Source organism: Falco rusticolus, chromosome 4 (genome assembly GCF_015220075.1).
Source record: "Falco rusticolus isolate bFalRus1 chromosome 4, bFalRus1.pri, whole genome shotgun sequence".
Lineage (NCBI taxonomy): Eukaryota > Metazoa > Chordata > Aves > Falconiformes > Falconidae > Falco > Falco rusticolus.
In genome coordinates this window covers 84,467,737-84,486,150 of record NC_051190.1, presented here as the reverse complement: position 1 = coordinate 84,486,150, position 18,414 = coordinate 84,467,737, and the positions used below count along the sequence as shown (strand labels likewise).

General features: G+C 41.2%; 1 protein-coding gene across 2 annotated transcripts in view; it reads right to left on the bottom strand.

The window, feature by feature from the left end:
• Positions 1 to 18,414, bottom strand: part of HECW1 (HECT, C2 and WW domain containing E3 ubiquitin protein ligase 1) — a 262,858-nt gene that overhangs the window by 182,383 nt on the left and 62,061 nt on the right. Inside the window, exon 2 of one of the 2 annotated variants that reach the window (XM_037384337.1) lies at positions 16,777 to 16,834. The exons of the other annotated variant lie outside the window; for it this stretch is intronic. Within the exon in view, the coding sequence (XP_037240234.1) occupies positions 16,777 to 16,803 (27 nt within the window). The 5' untranslated portion in view covers positions 16,804 to 16,834. The remainder of the gene's footprint in view (positions 1 to 16,776; positions 16,835 to 18,414) is intronic. 2 annotated transcript variants of the gene reach the window in all.

Genomic DNA, 18,414 nt, shown 5'->3' with positions numbered 1-18,414 from the left:
AAGATGGTTTTCTCTTCGCACCTTTTAAACCTCTTGTCTCCAATTATCAGATTCGGTCGTAAAAGGGACACACTTAAGTACATCACACATATGATTTTTTCAACATGTGAGCTCAAGTTTGTCCTGAGCTGAGGGTGCCAATACTGCTGCACTGCTTAGCTACTTCCTATGTCTGAAATTGACTAAGAGGACCAGAGGAACGAGGTGACAAGGATGTACGATATTGCTGTTTTATCAGAGACATCCAGTTTCTTTAGTTTTCAACACCTGAAGCAGCAGATATAAAGATCTTTCCTTTACATTCCTCATTTAGACATACATAATATGTAATACAACATACGTAAGTACTTTTCCGTTTACTGTATAGAAGACAACTTTTAAATTAATTTCTTGTCAAGAAATGGAAATAGCACTACTGGTGGAAAATGCATAGGTTTTCTACTGTTATCAGCTACTCTAGCATAAATAAGCATTTACTCCAATAAATTTAGTTTGCTTGTGTTTTGGGTTTGGGTTTATATATATATATCTCAAAAATAGTCCTTCTGCATTCAGATAGCTATGGCAACAAGTATTTAGATATAAAATATTAACACACTGACCAACACTAGCCAAAGGGACATTGCTCCCCTCTCACTGGCACTCCCTCTGCTTTTCATAAAGTTCTGGAAAGCTTTGTCTATAAAGATCAACCAGCCACATGAAAGTCCTCAAAATGAGAGTTTTGGAGGATTAACTATGAGCAACACCTGCCTCATTTCTGGCACTTAGTCCATCTAATGAAAACAAACAAAATTTATTTAGGGTATTTGCCCCTGCCCCCCCATCCCACGTATAAATGCAACTGCAATCCCTAACAAGGAGAAGTAGGAAGGAGCAGCCAAAACAAAATGACAGATGATTTATCCGATTGTAAAGAAAACTGATCTCAAAAATGTACTCACAGAAAACCTGTGATCAGTAAATATCAAGAAAAAAAATCGCTCACAGATTTTCTTCCCATGTTCTCTCCCTTTCACATTCACAACTCTCTCCTTGCCCAATTGCTGTTCAGCAGTGGGACAGCAGAGAACTGCTGTCATCAATGCCTTTTCTTTTACCACCTGAGAAAACTGCACCACCTCCCTCGCAGAGACAAGAAGAATCCTCTGGCTGGAAGGGCTTCACACCATTATTGCTGGCTAAATTTCACCAAAGAATTCAGAGCTGCCATGCAGCGACTTCCCCTAGAGAGCTGTAGGGCTTAATATTAGGGTTGGTTTTTGTTTTTTTTCTTTTTTTGGCAGGGTAGGTGGTGGTGGTGGTGGAATTAGCGGGATTATTTTAAATCATGCCAATTGTGATCTAAAGTACGTGATACTTTAGCAATAATGAGATACACCTCAGGCTAAGTATCTGCAAGGATCCAGCTCAGTTCTCTGTTCAGACAATTAAGAGCTGTCTTTCAGATACTTGGACTGACACCAGTTACTTCCCATCACTGCTTTGTCAGAGATGTATTTCTGCAGGTCAGGATGGAAGTGTGATGGACTTTTACTGTCCATACCAAAGATACTAAATAACTAAAATACAACCCATCACTGGAGGACTGGCAGGTGAAGAAATTAAAGGGAACAAGGTGACAATATCAGCCAGCATGACAGTGGGTTCCAAGTAAGACACATGTAGTCATTCAGATGTCAGCAAGCATCATCACAACCAGAATTTCACGGGCAAGTACTGAGAAAGATAGTGAGACAGCTTTGTATGACGGGAGGCTTGGGACACAGCACATTTATCCATCTGAAAATTTACTAGGCCAGTAGTCAAGTATGATATCACAGGCAAATCAGATGTGGAGTCAGTCTCTTGGTTGCTCCACCAGAGATGAAAGTTCTCCTGATAAGCTTTTAGCCTTCATTTGCAAGGCTTATGTGTTTTGTAAAAGATATATAATAAGGAGCCAAGACAGATTAAAAAAAAATATAATTAAAAAAATTAGGCTAGCCTAGTGAAAGTGGTAAGTTAGGACAGCAAAAGTCTTCTGACCAGCTTTCAGGAAAGTAGTATCATGTGCATCAACAATGATACTGTACCAACAGAAATATAAGGTAGTAGCAGCCTGTATGGAAGATTTAATTAGCTGGGTGAGACACAATATCAGAAGATCTTAAAAACTTACATCACAGCCCAGGTGTGAACACCCAGAGCAAAATCCTGAGGCTGGGCCAGAAAGACGAGCAAGAAAGCAACAGTGCCCAAGTCATCGGAAAGTGATGTGATGGGACTCAGCAAGCCACAGCTTTGAGGCAGACCTTTAATTTGAAGGTGAGCCTACTAAACAGGCTTTCAGTATGTAGAACTATTTTATTAGAGCATAAATAAGGATCAGGTAAGTTCTGAAAGACAGGAAACTCAGGTCTATTAGTTGGAAGAGTAAAGAAGCTGGGTGAAAGCAAAAAAGGTATGAGAATGAATCTCACTGCTGCTTCACACAGAGCAGGACTTTCCCCTCCAGCCCTGCTCTCAGCCCAGCTATATGAAATACTTCCCCCAAACCAATGCTCCTGCTTTTCATAGCCCTAAAAGACTTGATGTAGGATCTGTTCCCTGTTCTTCCCAGCAACCTTTGCATCTTTACTCCCACTGCAGGCCTACTGCCCTCCATCTCCCCATCTGCTGCCCCCATCCATAGCCCAAAGGGTCCCCTCCTAGCCACCACCACCCAGCACCTTTCAGGGAAGGTACACTGTCCCTCTGTCAAACTCTCAGCCATGAAAATGTAAATAAACAAGATGGATTTCCTCCTTTTGGCTAGGGACAGTCCTCTTAACACAGCATGTGGTACCTGCACAGCAATTCGGCAGTTGCATTCTCCATCACTCTGGGCGCAGCACAATTGACTATATAAAATGCAAGGCAATGCAGAGGTAAGAAGAAATACAGTACAAAAGTAAACTGTAATCGAGCTGACAGTTTCAGCTGTTGTAACTGCCTCCCATCAACCTGCTCCCACCTATCACAGCTATTTGTTTATCATCATGTAAGAAAAATCCCTTTGGACATTTGAATTTTGGAAGAATTGTTGGTACAACTCCTAGCACAAAGAAGATTTTTAAAGCATAGCTTACAGTACAGCCAAATCCAGTAAACAAGGTCTTATAGTGCAAGGAGCTATACAAAATCTTCTCCAAATGGTTCAGCATCTGACTTGCTGAAGACACAAAACCCAACATGAAAATAATCAAGCTTGGGATCGGAGAATGCTATGATGCCAAAGGATTTAGAAAGCATGGAGAACTTTGTAGGACTGGGCCGGTTATTTGACAGGCACAGGAATGCTTTCCCAGAGCTCCAAAGGAATCATTTAATAGCACAAAGGAGTCACAAGCTTCTGTGGTCTACTAACACCCCTTTCCCTGAAAGATATTGCAGAGCATATAGACGAAACTGCTGCTCTTGGGAAGACTGAAACGAAGGCTGCAAATGTTTCAGAGGGATACAAGACATAACAACACTAAAACACTTTAAGTGCATTTGTCTTAATGTCGCACATCTCTGGCACTATATATATTTATGCCTATAATAAATGCTAATCGGAAATCAAAGCCATTATGCATCAGCAACAGGGCAAATGGATGTTATTAGGTAGTTAATTTTTCCATTTCCTGACCTTTGTGTGTTTGCAGCCTAGCTGTACTGCTATGTTAATGTATCCTTTTACATTTAACTTCGCTTCAGTGATGTGCAAATCACTGCACAAATTAGAACCAAAATGAAAGAGTTGGCCTCAAGGTCAACCCAGCAAAGTTTGGTGCCGGTGAGTAGAATTGATTCCTGATGCAGGCCTATTAGTCATAAGACAGCAAAAGCTGGCAGTGCAGTAACCAGGGGTACTCTTAGTACCTACAAAGAAGAAGTATGATCAAGAGCAGTCCACATTTTCTCTTTCTGGAAGAAGTAAAAACAAGTGCTGTCTAACAAAACCCCAAAGAGCATGCTCAAAGATACACACAACACATTTCCAATTAAATGTTTCCAGGGAGAAAGATGTGTACTCCCGTAAGTATATAAACCAAACAGTTTCTGGGGGGAAAATACCCCAAACAAAAACCAAGAAAACAAAAACATTTTACCAGTTTTAAATGAGATCACTCCAAGCTTCTTTACTGTAGAATACTTATGTCTAAGAGCAATTAACAATCTTACATTCAACACATTCGTATTAACACAGCAATAATCCATTCACAGTTCACTACATAAAGTGCTAGGAATTTTCTGCAATAAAATGCAGCTAAGAACAAAATTAATTTCTTAATTTCTCTTAAATCAGTAGCAGAAAAACAGTCATCTCAGCAGTTTGGCACAGCAAGGGATGAGAAACAGCCATCAGACATACCCACTACAGAAAAAAAAAAAATATATCTGAAAACACTGCCAATATTTTTAAAGGACAGATTCAGGTACACAAGGGCAGCTAAACATGGAATATGACCTCAACTTAAAACCTCAAAAAAGATAACTGTAAGGAAACAATAGAAGGGTCGACATGGTAACGTCTTAAACCAAGATAACACTGAACAGCTTCAGTCTGTTCTTTCCACACTACAAGATTAAAGAAATAACTGTAGGATCTGCTCATATGCTTCTATCAAATACTCCGAAGTCCACAATGCTCACCTTTGCTGGTGCTCTACAATGCACATGCCAAGAAATTTGTATTTTTTGACTTGGCTGGTTTTAAACATCAGAAGCAGGCAGAGAAGTGCTGCTGCAGTACCAGCGGCAGGTCAGTAACTACCTCTCAAGACATGCAAGATGAAGCATTCATTGGCAGGACAACACAGCCTCTCTTAACAAGCATGCTCATGCCCATAAAGGCCAGTATGGACCATGCCAGCTTCACAGATACATACTCTTAGTGACTGTTGTACTAAAGACTAAAAATCTTCCTTCCTCATCTTTTCAAACCCAAGGACAATATTTTTGAAGAACAATCATTGCCAAGAATAGCAATCGTTCTGTACCAGGCACCGGTACTGGTTTAATCCACTATTTAAAGTAGAGAAGCATCAGTCTCAGCAGAGAGTTGTTCCGGAAGGCCTGAGCCCTCCACCGGTCTATTTAAGAATCATCATTGCATTCACAGGGTCCACTGCACAGCTGGACTCCGCCAGTCTCACAGGAATGCTACTTAACCTGATGGGGTTTTAAGAGGAAGGAGATAAGAACAGGAATGCTCTTCTCCTCTGCAGGCTAAAAAACATTGCTACTCTCCTGTCAACTGATCAACTGATACTCCTACTAAGAAGCCCTGACCATGTTGGACACCCTGTTTCAGGTCCTGCAGAGCACATGATAATAGACACCTCTTACTTGATGGATTTTTATAACCAGTGGCTTCAGTTCTTCAAGTACTTTGCCCATGCAAAATATCACCGTCTTCAATAGCACTAACAGGGGCCCAGATTCATCCACCTCAAGCTCTGAGGACTTGAGTTAGCTAATTTAGGAATGCAGGTTCCCAAGACTCCCCGTGTACTCCAAGGGAAGAGACAGCCTCCTCCTAAAAAAAGGTTCAGGTAAGGCTTTCCCAGAGAGGATTCAGCTTCCTCCCTCTTCATCCCCTTTCTAAGGAGTCGGTGACCGTTGGGATCCTAGGTTAGGCATCTTAGGTTAGATAGGAAGGAACCAGACTGGTCTATGCACTTCTCAAGTGGTAAAATTTAATATCATATAAAGGTAAGTGGGCAAAGCACTCCTGCGGGTGGCAGAAAACATGTATTTTAAGTACAGTCAGGCATATGAAATAGAAATATAAGGCATATTAAAAAAACCAAAACATACTAAACTACTACCTGATTATTTAAGAATAGTCTGATTTTCTAGGCATCTCTAAAATTACAAACTAGGTGGTACAGAGAAAGTCAAAGCAGAGAAAATAAAATACTCAGTGTACTATGTACACTTTATGTACACATCTTTTCAAAAGTGTAATACCAGTAAATGCAGCAGGGTTTTACAGGAAAACCTGTGAAGACATCTTGCAAAATTTAAGATACTACTAACAAAATGATGTAGAGTAAATGTGAGTTGCAGAAGGATATCCAGTAATGTACATTTTCCAGAACTGTCAGGTACAGTCATTTCTCTGCTCAGAAGCAGCCCCACGTTTTCCATATCTCTTCCCCAGAGTCCAAAGACTCCTCTGAAAACATTTTGCAGAAAACCCCACTTAATTTCTTATGATGTGAGAGAGTTATAAAAATCCCACCATTCTCTACCAATAAAAATGTATTATACCTTCCACCATGACCATAGTTTTGCTAAAAACAAAGCCTGTGTGATGACTGCAGTGTGTATTGCTACCACACAGAAGAAGAGCTGCCTAACGTATTGCACAGGTATCAGGCATAGCTTATTATGTATAAAACACATATACACAAAAGGCAACAGAAAGCAACCAAGCACCCATATCAAAAGTGAAGTTTTTAATAATAACACCCCTTCAGGCATGAGTATGAACCTTTGAAAATGAAAGGGCCACGTGCATATGTATCAAAGGACTTACCCTGCAAAGCTCAGATCTACCCATGTAGTATTCCCACCACCCATGCTTCCCTCGCTGCCTGGACTCCCGTGTGCAGCGCAAGCGGATCCATATACACACACCACAAGACAGTCATCATTGCTACGACCTGTAAAATTTCTGTCAACACCATAAGCACCATTCCCTGCAAGAACTGCATACAGTTTCCCTCCTGCCTTCCTCTGTCCCAACAAGGTCCCTGTTCCTCTGTGCCACATTCCTCATGTGACAGCTCCTACCATATTCCCAGGTGGCCATGCATCTTCCTCTCTTCTGCATTCCTTTTTATTCTCAGGACATATCATCTCCTCTTCCTCACTCATCAATATTCCCACCCTTCCCTCACTCATAGGTAGGAAGGGACATGGCACAAGGCATCACTTGCTGTACCAGCCATAGGACAGGCACTGGATTAACACGTGGGGACAATAAACACCCCAAACCCCTGAGGGATGGAAGGAGGTTCTTTTCAGTCATGGTTCCTTCCAGCTGTCCATGGTAGCTGACCTCCACTCCACAGCAAAAAGAACATTTAAAGTCTCTTATTTCATTCATTGCCCCTACACTCTGTCATGCTTCTTACCCCCATCTGTATTTCTTTAAGAGAAAAGTGTTTTGAAGTATCACTGTCCTAACCTCCTCATGCAGTGAGGCAGGTAGGTATTATTAGCAGGCTATCAAATATTAAAGCCTACATCAACCACCGCTTTGATCTACAAACAGCAACAAACCACTGCAAAAAAAACAGTCTCTCAACCTGACACTAGCTTTAGAGCATGCCCTCAGCTCCATCTTCTACCTTTCAACGAGGCCTAGAATACTCTGACATTTGAAAATTAATGGGCTGCAAAGCTCCTGTTATTATCATATCACCTCCAGACAAATCCAGAAATGCCATCCAGCCGAGTGTGCTTGATCCTGCTTCCAACAAAATTAAAGGCAAAACTCCCCCTGACTTCAGAGTGGGACAAAGTGACTTTGTAAAGCAAAGGAAAACCCATACAGATGTCAACAGCTACAGTTAACAATGGCTAATTCAGACCTGGAAAATCAAGAGTTCACATCTTAATTAAACCGCTTCAAAGGATTCCATCCATGTGCAACCTATTCTGTTGGAAAACACAGACAAACATGTGGAGCAGCAAGCTGCATTTTTCTTTATCACAGCAACTACTCTTAAAATGAGATCTCAACACCTAGAAACACATCTAGCATTTAAAGGGTGAGGACTGACTTAAACAGTTTTTAGACCGTAGCATCTAAATGTTTTTTTCCTATGCAAATATAATAATAGAATCTAACACATTTTTCATTTTTTCCAAAGAAACTAAACTTCTCATGGATTTAAACTGGAACATCAGGCACTGAAACATATTCATCATTACTGCATTTTTTTGTCTGAGTTCACTGGAGGGCACAATGAAAACTGCTTGCAAGTATTAAGACTTCAGCTTTCACATTTAAGCATGCTTGTTCCCAACAGACTGACTTTTTACATCTGTATGCTCTTGGGGAGATTATGACAACATCCTGGTCTTTTTTTGTATTTTTAAATTTTTTTTTTAAATGTCTAAAGTTTTCTGTGTGGGTTTGTTTTTTTTTTTAAAGAAAAAACTATTATAACAAAGATTTTGAAGATCAAGTTCTTATTTTGTAAAGAAAAAACGATTTATGCTTAGTAATACCTTTATTCTTGAAGATAATCCCGATGCCATTAAAACCTTAATACTGCTGATAGAACCCAGAAGACATAGTTTAAAGGGTGAGACTTCGCTGTTCCTAGGCAGGTGGAACTAGTCTCAAATACTTATCTCCATATCAGATTGCTGCTTCACCTTTTTTAAAAGTTATTTATGTTTTGATTGTATAAATAATAATAAGCTGCTACAATAACTGTATTCATGAGAAAGCAAAGAAACTGGATTCCTATCCCAAGAGGAAATAAATAGTTCTGGTATTACAGTCTCTACTTGATTCAGATTTTACAAAGAGAATATGTGGTGGCTTTACCTAGTGAACAAAAATATAATCTTACACAAGAGAACAGAAGTTGTGTTCAGGAACTCTCTCTTCCTCTGGATTACTGTAAAACAGTTCTAAGGTATGTGTTGAAGATTCTCTGGGGAACAGCTAGCCAAGGTTAGATGAAAGGATACCTGGTAATTTTCCCCTGGAAAACAAGTATGGGCAAAAAGCAGATTTTCCAAGCAGAAACCACCCAGAACAACTGGAGGAAAGCTAGATCAAGTAGATGAAGAAAGCAAACTGGTGCAGGCTCCTCCAACCAAATACAACTGTAGAAGAGAGACAAGCCCGCTGACTACCATCAAGAGAAACTGGACCTGCACATAGAGGTGGCCCAGTCCTGTTGTGACAGTATTTCTGAACTTCACCCACACTTACTTGGCTGCTAGTACACCCATAACACAATAGTTAGATATTACTACGTTGTGTCACACAATCATATGTACAGGCACGTAAGCCAGCTCACATTACTGCATCAGGTTCTGATTCACTTTTTTCTCTTCTACTCCCGTTGAAAAAGAGTTTGTAGTCCTGTGTTCAGAAGGTCTCACGAGAGTTTTCAAAACAGCTGCAAAGGTGACCAGAAAAGTTGTATTTCACTCACACACAGACAAAAGCACAAGGATGGTTCTGAATGAAAGTTCAAGCCATAGTTTTTCATTTAATTTTAATGAGGACCATTAGTTAGACTTAACCCAATGCTTTTTTGGTGCCACTGAAACCTCACAGAAAAGAAGCAATCACGGTTTTTAACACTGCACTTAAAGTAAGGCCCAAAGGAGACATTTTTTAACCTATTTTTCTGGTAACAACCCCTCTATCAAGAAAATGTCCTAAATCCATCAAGAATTAGGTTCTAGGGCATTGTAATGACAGTCTACAGTTTAATTACCTAGCATTTATAGAAGCCTGCACAAGTAAACAAGTTGGAAAGCTATTCAGTTCAGCAACTGTCAAACCCGAGTTCTGGAAGGAAGCCCCAGCCACGCACAGCGCCACGCACAGTACCACGCAAAGCTGCGGCCACGCCAGCAGCCTGACCCCGGCGGATGCCCTGGCATGGGACTCTGTCCTGCTCGCCTGCGGGCAACAGAAACCACCTACTGCCCAGTACTGTGCACAAATCAACGATGCACGCATTGGTCCACAGATGCTACTTTTAAACTGATAGTGTTACTTGCTGGATAAAACACTATTTGGCTTAACCTTCGGCAGTAAAACTAGAACATCAGTGAGGTTAAAACTTGACTTTTGAATAGGTATTTCCATTAAGGATCCTCAAGCACTGTAAGAATTCATTTGTATGTAGCCGGTTTGCATGGCAAGGTTTTGGTAGCCAGGGTGGCTACAGGTGTGGCTCCTATGAGAAGCTGCTGGAAGCTTCCCCCATGCCTGCTGGCCCCAAGGGGGACCCGTCACTGGCCGGGGCTGAGCCCACCAGCCACAGTGGCAGTGCCTCTGGGACAGCATATTTAGGAAGGGAAAACAAAACTGTGTAACAGCAGCTGGAAGAGAGAAGTAAGACTCTGAGAGGCAGAGCCCTGCAGCCCCCAGGCCAGCGCAGGAAGGGGCAGGAGGAGCTCCAGGCACCGCAGCAGAGGCTCCCTGGCAGTCCATGGTGAAGACCATGGTGAAGACCAAGGCAAGATGTCCCCCTCAGCCCAAGGAGCCCATGGCGGAGCAGCTACCCACCTACAGCCTGGGGAGGAGCCCACGCCAGAGCAGGTGGATGCCCAGAAGAGGCTGTGACCCGTAGGGAGAGGAGTCCAGGCTGGAGCAGGTTTGCTGGCAGGTCTGGTGCCCCCAGGGGGGACCCCGGCTGTGCCCGGGGGGCTGCGCCTGCAGGGGGGCCCACGCTGCGGCAGCTCATGGGGAGCTGCAGCTCCTGGGAAGGGCTCAGCTGGGGCAGCTCATGGGGAGCTGTGTCCCCTGGGAGGGACCTCAGGCTGGGGCAGAGCAGGGTGTGAGGAGTCCTGCCTCTGAGGGGAAAGGAGCAGCAGAGAGAAGGTCTGATGAACTGACAGTAGCCCGTGTTCCCCATCACCCAGAGCTGCTGGGAGGGAGGAGGCGGAGAAGTTGGGAGTGAAGCTGAGCCAAAGAAGTGTGTGTGGGGGGAAGGTGTCTCAAGGATTTAGTTTTATTTCTCGTCATCCTACTTTGATTTGATTTGTAACAAATTAAACTTATTTCTCCAAGTCGAGTCTGGTTTTGCCTATGATGGTAACTGGTAAGTGATCTCCCTGTCCTTATCTTGGCCCATGAGCCTTTCATTGTATCTTCTCTCCTGTCCAGCTGAGAAGGGAAGAGTGACAGAGCAGCTTCGTGGGCACGTGGCATCCAGTCAGGGTCAACCCACCACTGCATAAGACCCACAAACAGAAATTACACTAATACGACAGATTTATCACTTGTAACACATTAGCTTAATGACCACGTACCGACGTTTCTGGTATTTTTCCTCTCAATACCAGTGATAAATTAACTCGATTGCTGTATTTTCCTAACCTCTAATCAGAAGCTGGATGTTTGCATTAAAGACATTTCGGTCTGATTCAGAAAGCATTCTTGGAAACAAACAGCCTGTAAGCAGTGGAATTAACAAAGCTGTTTCCTGCAGAGCTCTACCCATCACCACCAAACCTCTGCTAAAGCCCCAGCTTCCTGCTGTCCACTGCAAAAACAGACCCAAAGCAAAGGTACAGACAACCCCAGCAACTCTCCCTGAGACCTGTAGAAACTTAATTCAAAGACAAGTACTCCTCTCCGCTTCACTTGAAATTGCCAACGGCTTCAAGAGTAATTAAGTAAGGGAGTGACAGAGAGAAGCAGAGAGGTCTGATCACCCCAGGAAGACAGGCTATAAAAAAATTTATACACAGCCTCGCTAATTGAATTGATTACTCACATAAGGGAATCTCCTTATGTCTACAGGTCTGCAGAAATAGGTGTTATGGTATTTCAAAAGCCGTTACAAAAACATAGCAGAAATCTGATCAAAGCAACTCCAGCAGGAACAGGACCTGATCTTATACATAACCCAACGCTATTCCCGTTCCAGCTCCATTCTCCCTAATTAGTATTTTGTCTGTATACAGTCCAGTGTGTTCACATTCTGATGGAAAATTTTAGTTACAAATGAAACAAAATACGTTCATATTTTCTGTGTGGATTTTGTGACAGATTTTCAGCTTAATATCAAATCTGCTGTGGATTTTTTCTTCCATGTTAAAGGAGGCATCAAGTGTATAATTTTTCTTCAAGAAGCAAAGAAATTCATAGAGGTGAAACCTTAGTGTCATAAAGAATGGACTATTTTAAATTGCAATGTACAAAAAAAATATATATTGCATTTATATTTTTTATTTTAAAATTCCCAATGCAAGTAAAGTATATATTCACATAAGTCAGAGATAACTTACGTGATGAAGCTTTCCCAGTGTATTGCAGAATCATTTTTTCATTATGCAACTAGCTCTGCAAAGGATTTAATATTAATAAAATGAAATATTTGTTGATTTTAATTAGTCTGTTATCATACAGAATTTCACAAAATAATGTATTTTTTCAGCCAGTTTCTCCGATGGCTTTGAAGAGATGGGCCACATTGAGAGCAGACTTAAACTTCCCCATAAAATCAAAATATTTGTGCATGTCAAAAGTGTTTCTACATGTCATTCAAGCAGCAAACCTGCAAAATACTATGGAAGCAATGCAAGTGCCCAGTATGGAAATGCTGAAAGTTAAAAGTATATTTGTCTTTTACCAAAAGAAGTTATAAAGCTTTTTATCTCAGATTTTTTCCCAGATTTTTATTTTTTTTTTTTTTCAATTGCAGATTTTTTTTCTCAGGCCCATGAGCTTCCAGCTGACAACGGCCAGCAGAGCAACAAGAGATTTTAAAACAGCATCAAGACTCCAAAAGGCACGCAGTGCAAATATTGTTTCCAATGCCATCAATGCATGGTTCTCCAGTACAGACGATGGCTTGCAGGCTTGCACATGTGGGTACGGATCCCTGAAAAACTCTTCCATTCCTCTGAAGTGATTTTAGCCTAGGCCAGATCTTGCATGTCTTGGATGTGATGGAAAAACTCTTGTTGACTTCCACTGACTTTGAAGCCGATCCTGTCCCACTGGGTCATTTGGGGTTCTTTTAAATTCCTAAATACTCAAGGTTTGCTGGAAAGCCCCATCTTCACAGCCTTCCACTTCCATGATATAATGGGAAGAATAGCAAGCTTACCAAATTTCCTTGCAAGTGCTCTTTTCCTAACAACTTGAATGACTGGTGTTCAGTCATGCTGGTTTTTAACGCATGTCTCTGCTTCTGCTGGTGCCTGTAAACCCCCTTGTGCTTTCCCAAATGTACAGTTATTCCCTTACAAGGCTGACAGATAATAAGCACAGAGAATCATTCCTTCAATTAAACTGGTGCTGGAAATAGGGACTGACGTAAACAGGAAGAGGGAATTGTGCCAGAAATTAATCTATTTCTTAATTCCTCCATTAAGACATAACTATCATCCCAGCCAATATTTATATTACTCTAATTAAAAAGACATTAGGAGAGCAGGGGATCTGGTTCTCAGCTCCACCTCACCTCCTAACACTTCTCCCCCCACGGGACCCCAGCACCCAGCTGAATCTGCAGGGCAAGGCGGAGGATTTTGTTGATGCTTGCAGGTTGGCGACCACCATCCCTTTAGCAGCCGAATAGGTTTTGGTAGATCTATCGGTTCTTTGGCTTATCAGGAAAACCTACGAGAAGAGCTGCAAAGTTTTAGAGGCAATCTTTAAGTCTTTTTGGTTATCATTAGCAAAAAGAAAGGCAATGCGACTGCATAAGGTACAGTATAAAACAAAGGGGTTGCAAAAATTTTGGATATGCAGGAATGTTTTCTGCTTGGAAATAGCTGTCAGTACAGGTTCTTACCTATGTGTGCTGTTTTATAAAAAAAATTCTAACACTGGTATTTTTAATCATTTGATTTTGCTCAAGAACTACAATGCCAAAGAATGTTTGAAAGGTTTCTGTATGTTGAGTCCTAAATAAACCACAGGTAAGTGGTCTACACTAACAATGTTTGGCATAGGAACACCAATAGAACTTTTCTCCATAAATAACCTGTATGATTAAAAGGATGAATGCCACATATGATAAACTCTAGTTAAAGGCTTTTTTTAAAAAAAAATCATTGCTGTGTGTCTTACTGATGTAAACACCCGGCATACTACAAAAAGCACATGTGCTACAGCAGCCACAGATAAACCAAATACGATGTAATGCTCATACAAGAGCTGATTTTTTTTATAAGCAACAGATCAATGTAAGCCCTCCTCCCCAGTGAAGGACTAAATCCAAAGCAAAAGGTTAACGTGCTGTTCTTCATCTCCTCTAGAAAAGACCTTTAAAAAGCTAGAAATTACTTTCAGGAGCCACCATGTACTACAGCACTAACACCTTTCCAACTGAGAAACTTATTTTGGTGGTGCCATAATTTTTTATTTTTTTTTTTGGGCGGCGGGTGGGGTTGTGATTCTACCTTTTCACTCCAGTCTTTTACAGCCTGCATTGAGATTTGGGTGCTGGAATGAGGCCAACTTTTCCATATTGGTTATTCATTTAAGGGAAAGAAAAGGGTGCTCCGAAATATCACCAGGAACATTACTCTGACTATACAGGGTATATGCAGGGAAACTAATGCAAGAAGCTAAATTAGGTATTTAAACACAGGGCTGTGAATAGTGCTCCAGCTTTCCCAAGGATTTGGAAGGGTCCTGCACTCCCTGTACCTGTCAGGTCTTCACACTGCCAACAAATACTGGCACTTATCTCAAATGCCTACACGCAACTCAAAAGGCTTATCGGCAAGGTCAAGTAAATGCCCTTGCAGGTACATACTGTTCATGGCCACAGGCTGAATCGTGCATGTAGTTTGCTTTTCCTGAAGTAGTCCATATTGAGACTGAAACAAAGTGGGGTTTTTTCTAATAACAACAGTAAAGGAGAAAACAGTATCCAGAAACCACTTTAAGTATTGTTACAAACTTAGTTCAACACATTTTCCATAGAGGATGAGGAGAGGGGACACGGGGATGGGGACTGAGAAACTACTTTCTTCAATTTAAAAAGTGGGTTGGTTTGGTGGGTTTTTTTCCTCCATACATAGAGGAGAGTGGCAGCCACAGAGCCAAAGCTGCACTTTCAGTTAATGGATTTTGTCAGTAAGAGGTAGACGATACGTCTAATAGACAGCACTACGACAAGTACTTAGGATTTGCACCACTTTGGTACATCCAAAGACAGCTGTCTATATAGTCTGAGGACCAAATTTGTCTTAATCAGAAGACTCCCCTGACGAGACACAGCATCACAGGCCAGTTGAGTGTGCCGCAGCAGGTTAGTTAATTTACTTACTTCCTGCTACCTATTTCTGGCAGGATTCTTGGTGGGAGGTATTTAATACAACCTCCAGGATCTCCTGTGTGTTGTATTTAAGGGCCCAAAATCATTAAGACATTTAGGTAGCAGTGAGGGACGCACTTGTTTAAAACTTAGGAAGAATCATCACGACAGTTGAATTTGAAAATCCTGCAAAACAGACCCTTCTGGCACTCAGGTAAGATTTGAATTTGCTCATAAGTTAAACAGGTATTATGCCCTCTGCTTTACTAAAATTCTATTCTTCATCCTTTTGATATCCCTTCTGCTACTAAACATGCTCGTCGAGACTTTTCACTTGAGAAAAAAGATACAATCCTACAGTGACCTGCATTACCTTTCTGGGGGGATATTTCATTTAGTTTTTAGACTGGGGCCTAACTGAAATACATCTTCTTTCCAGCGTAAAAAAAGAAACTGCCAAATACATCTGAAGGTGTACTTACCTGATGCAAAAGCTGCAAAATTCAAATTATTGTCATGTGAAATGTCAGGTCGTGAACAGTTTCCATAAGCTAGAACATTCAAGGATTACTTTTCACCAAAGAGTTTTCCCATGAGTCTTCACCACATTTTGTGAGACTGTATGCACTATACATAGCACATACATACAGGAAAATTTCACATTATTCAGCGTAGAATACATTTGCAGCTACAGAGAGACGAAAGGAGGAGTGTTATTGGACACAGTCACGCAAATTCTCAGTTGACATCACCAAGTGGCTGCATGTATTTCTTCAGCACTTACAGCACTGCTTAACGTGCACAGGGGCTCCAAATACCCCCCCAAAAAACCCCGCCAGCGCCCCAGGCTCTCGCTGGCTACTGCAAAGTGCAAAGCTTAACTCAGAAAGGATACGTCCTCATGAAACTGGAAGAACACAATGACCTATTACATACATGGCTGTTCACTGAATTCTTACTCTTGACAGAATTAAAGTTATTTTTATGATTAGTAACAAAGAATAATGTAGAAGCAAACACACAAACAACAGCCCCAACCATAACAACATTTCGGTGAACAGAAATAACACTAGATAAGCTTTAATGCACATTCTGGCTCTCTTTGATAACGCATGACAGTTCAGAAGACTAAGCTGTGCAGGAAGATGCGTACAGCAGCAGTGTGTTATGCATGCACAAAATCTCACAGGTTCCCCTAGTAAGTGGTTAGTGCCAGTCATACATTCCTGCATCTCACACATTAGTGTCTACTGTGATGGCCGATTTGTGCATTGTGATGACTCAGAATTAATTCATAGTTAGAAGCTGCAGGTTTCAGAAAATGCCTTGTGAAGGTGAGCGGTTGATGCATTCTGTGCTTTGCCTACGCATGGATGCGTGCAACTGCAATGTTACAGTTGCCTGCTGCTCCCAGGACCTCCTTGCTATGATGTTATAATTACCATGTCCTGATTCAGTAAGAATTCTTGGGCAGGCCACACAAAACCAACACTGACATCAGATGGATGCTTAAAAGGTTACAAAAAAAAAAAAAACAACCCCAAAAAAACCCCCAACCAAAAACCAAAACATAAACAACAAATAGTCACTTCAAATGAAGCTTGATTAGATATGTTGTTGAAAAGGTGCTCAAATTACCTGAACCACTTTGATCTTAAACATGGACCGGGGGCAGCTGCAACCAGCTCTGAGCTTTGGCACATTCCATTATATGAATGGTAGTGAATTTATAATGGAATGGTATGAATGGTTTTTATAATCAGAAAAACACACTGACCTTAACACTACACAGGTGGAGCAGCATAATGACCCGCCAATTGTAAGCGCATCAATTCCTGGGGAAAAGGTCAATGAGGTTAACTCAGCATGTATCCCATAACCAACATAAGCGACATTTTAAAACATTGTTTTTTCCACCAAAACCTCCCTGTCTTTGCCAACATTTTATTGATTGATTTGTTTCACTGTTCCGTACTGAGTATATCTTACCCATGTTAACAGTGTACTACGTTATGTTCCAGCAGAGCTAGATGTTGTCACACACTTCAATGCTGCAATACAGGTGTTAAAAAAAGAAAAGAAAAGAAAAGAAAAAAAAATGGCATTAACTACAACAAACTTTTCAGACTTTATAAGATTAAGCAGCATATTTTTTTAACTTAGGAAGAAAATGAAAGATAACAAAAGACACCATCAGTGGATCTTCAGCTTCATGGCAAAATCCTCACACTGAGTGAGCTTATAGGGTTTGCAGCCAACCAGCATTTCTGCTTCCCATCAATTTAGTGATAAACTTGGATATTCACAGGGACCAGCGACAAAGGAAGTAAATTTCAGTGTACCATACTGGAGTTGACCGTGTATCCAACATAGCCCAGACAGTCCATGATCAGACCGCAGAATACAATGAGCAAAATTCTGCTTCTCTACCTACCTCAACCACTTTTAAAAGAACCACTTGTCACAAAATCATACAGAGAGAAGGGATGAAAAAAAGAAACTTCAATCTTAATCAAGATGAGCTAATCAACAAGGACAAAAGTCTCTCCAAACATGCAATAATAAAACTTCAAATAAATAATAAACGAAAGTGAAAGACATCCACAATTCAACCACAACATCAATGTTTATGGTGTCTGTATTTCAACTAATTTCCTCCCCTTCTCTTCTGCGACCAGGGCACGCTGGTTTACAGCTTCTCCGCAGCACCAGCAGGGAAAGCACCTCAGCATCAAGACAGCCCAATGCCCCCAGCTCCTCATCCCACCCTAACACCCACCCCCGCCATCGGTTTCTGCTCTGTGCTCAACACAGTTGAGAAGGCAAGAAGAAAAGTCTTACAAACAACATGATCGAAACTACCACTACCATTGTCAATTCAAGAGCATCACAAAAATGGAGAACAGAACAAAGGCAAAAGGCAAGTAATGAATTTAGGGAGATCTGCTGCTGTTTAGAAAAGCTCAGCTAAAAAAAGACTTATAAAACAATACAATGTCATTTGATCATACCCCCCTGAGATTAAAAGGCTTTCAAAACAGATAATAGCTATGAAATTAAACAAAAGTACACATTGTTTGGTCAACTCCCTCCACCTTTCAGAAGTCACTAAATCTCATGGACGTAATCCGTTTTAGTTCCAAATTTACTGGCTGCCTAGAGTCTAGTGACTCTTTGCTTTTATTGAAAAAGCGTATTTATGGGGATATAAAGCAGGGTGATCTCAAAGTTGGGCAAAGAGCCACATCATCTTGAAAGACAATTTCAGAGAAGTTAATCCACACGCACTTTTTTCAGCTGTTAGGAGTGCACACAACAAGAAGTCTTCCAAACAAGCACCACTGTAAAACCACGTCTCACAACCACAGCCACCGTGAGTTTTGTTCAGTCACACAGAAGCTGGTTTTAGACTTAA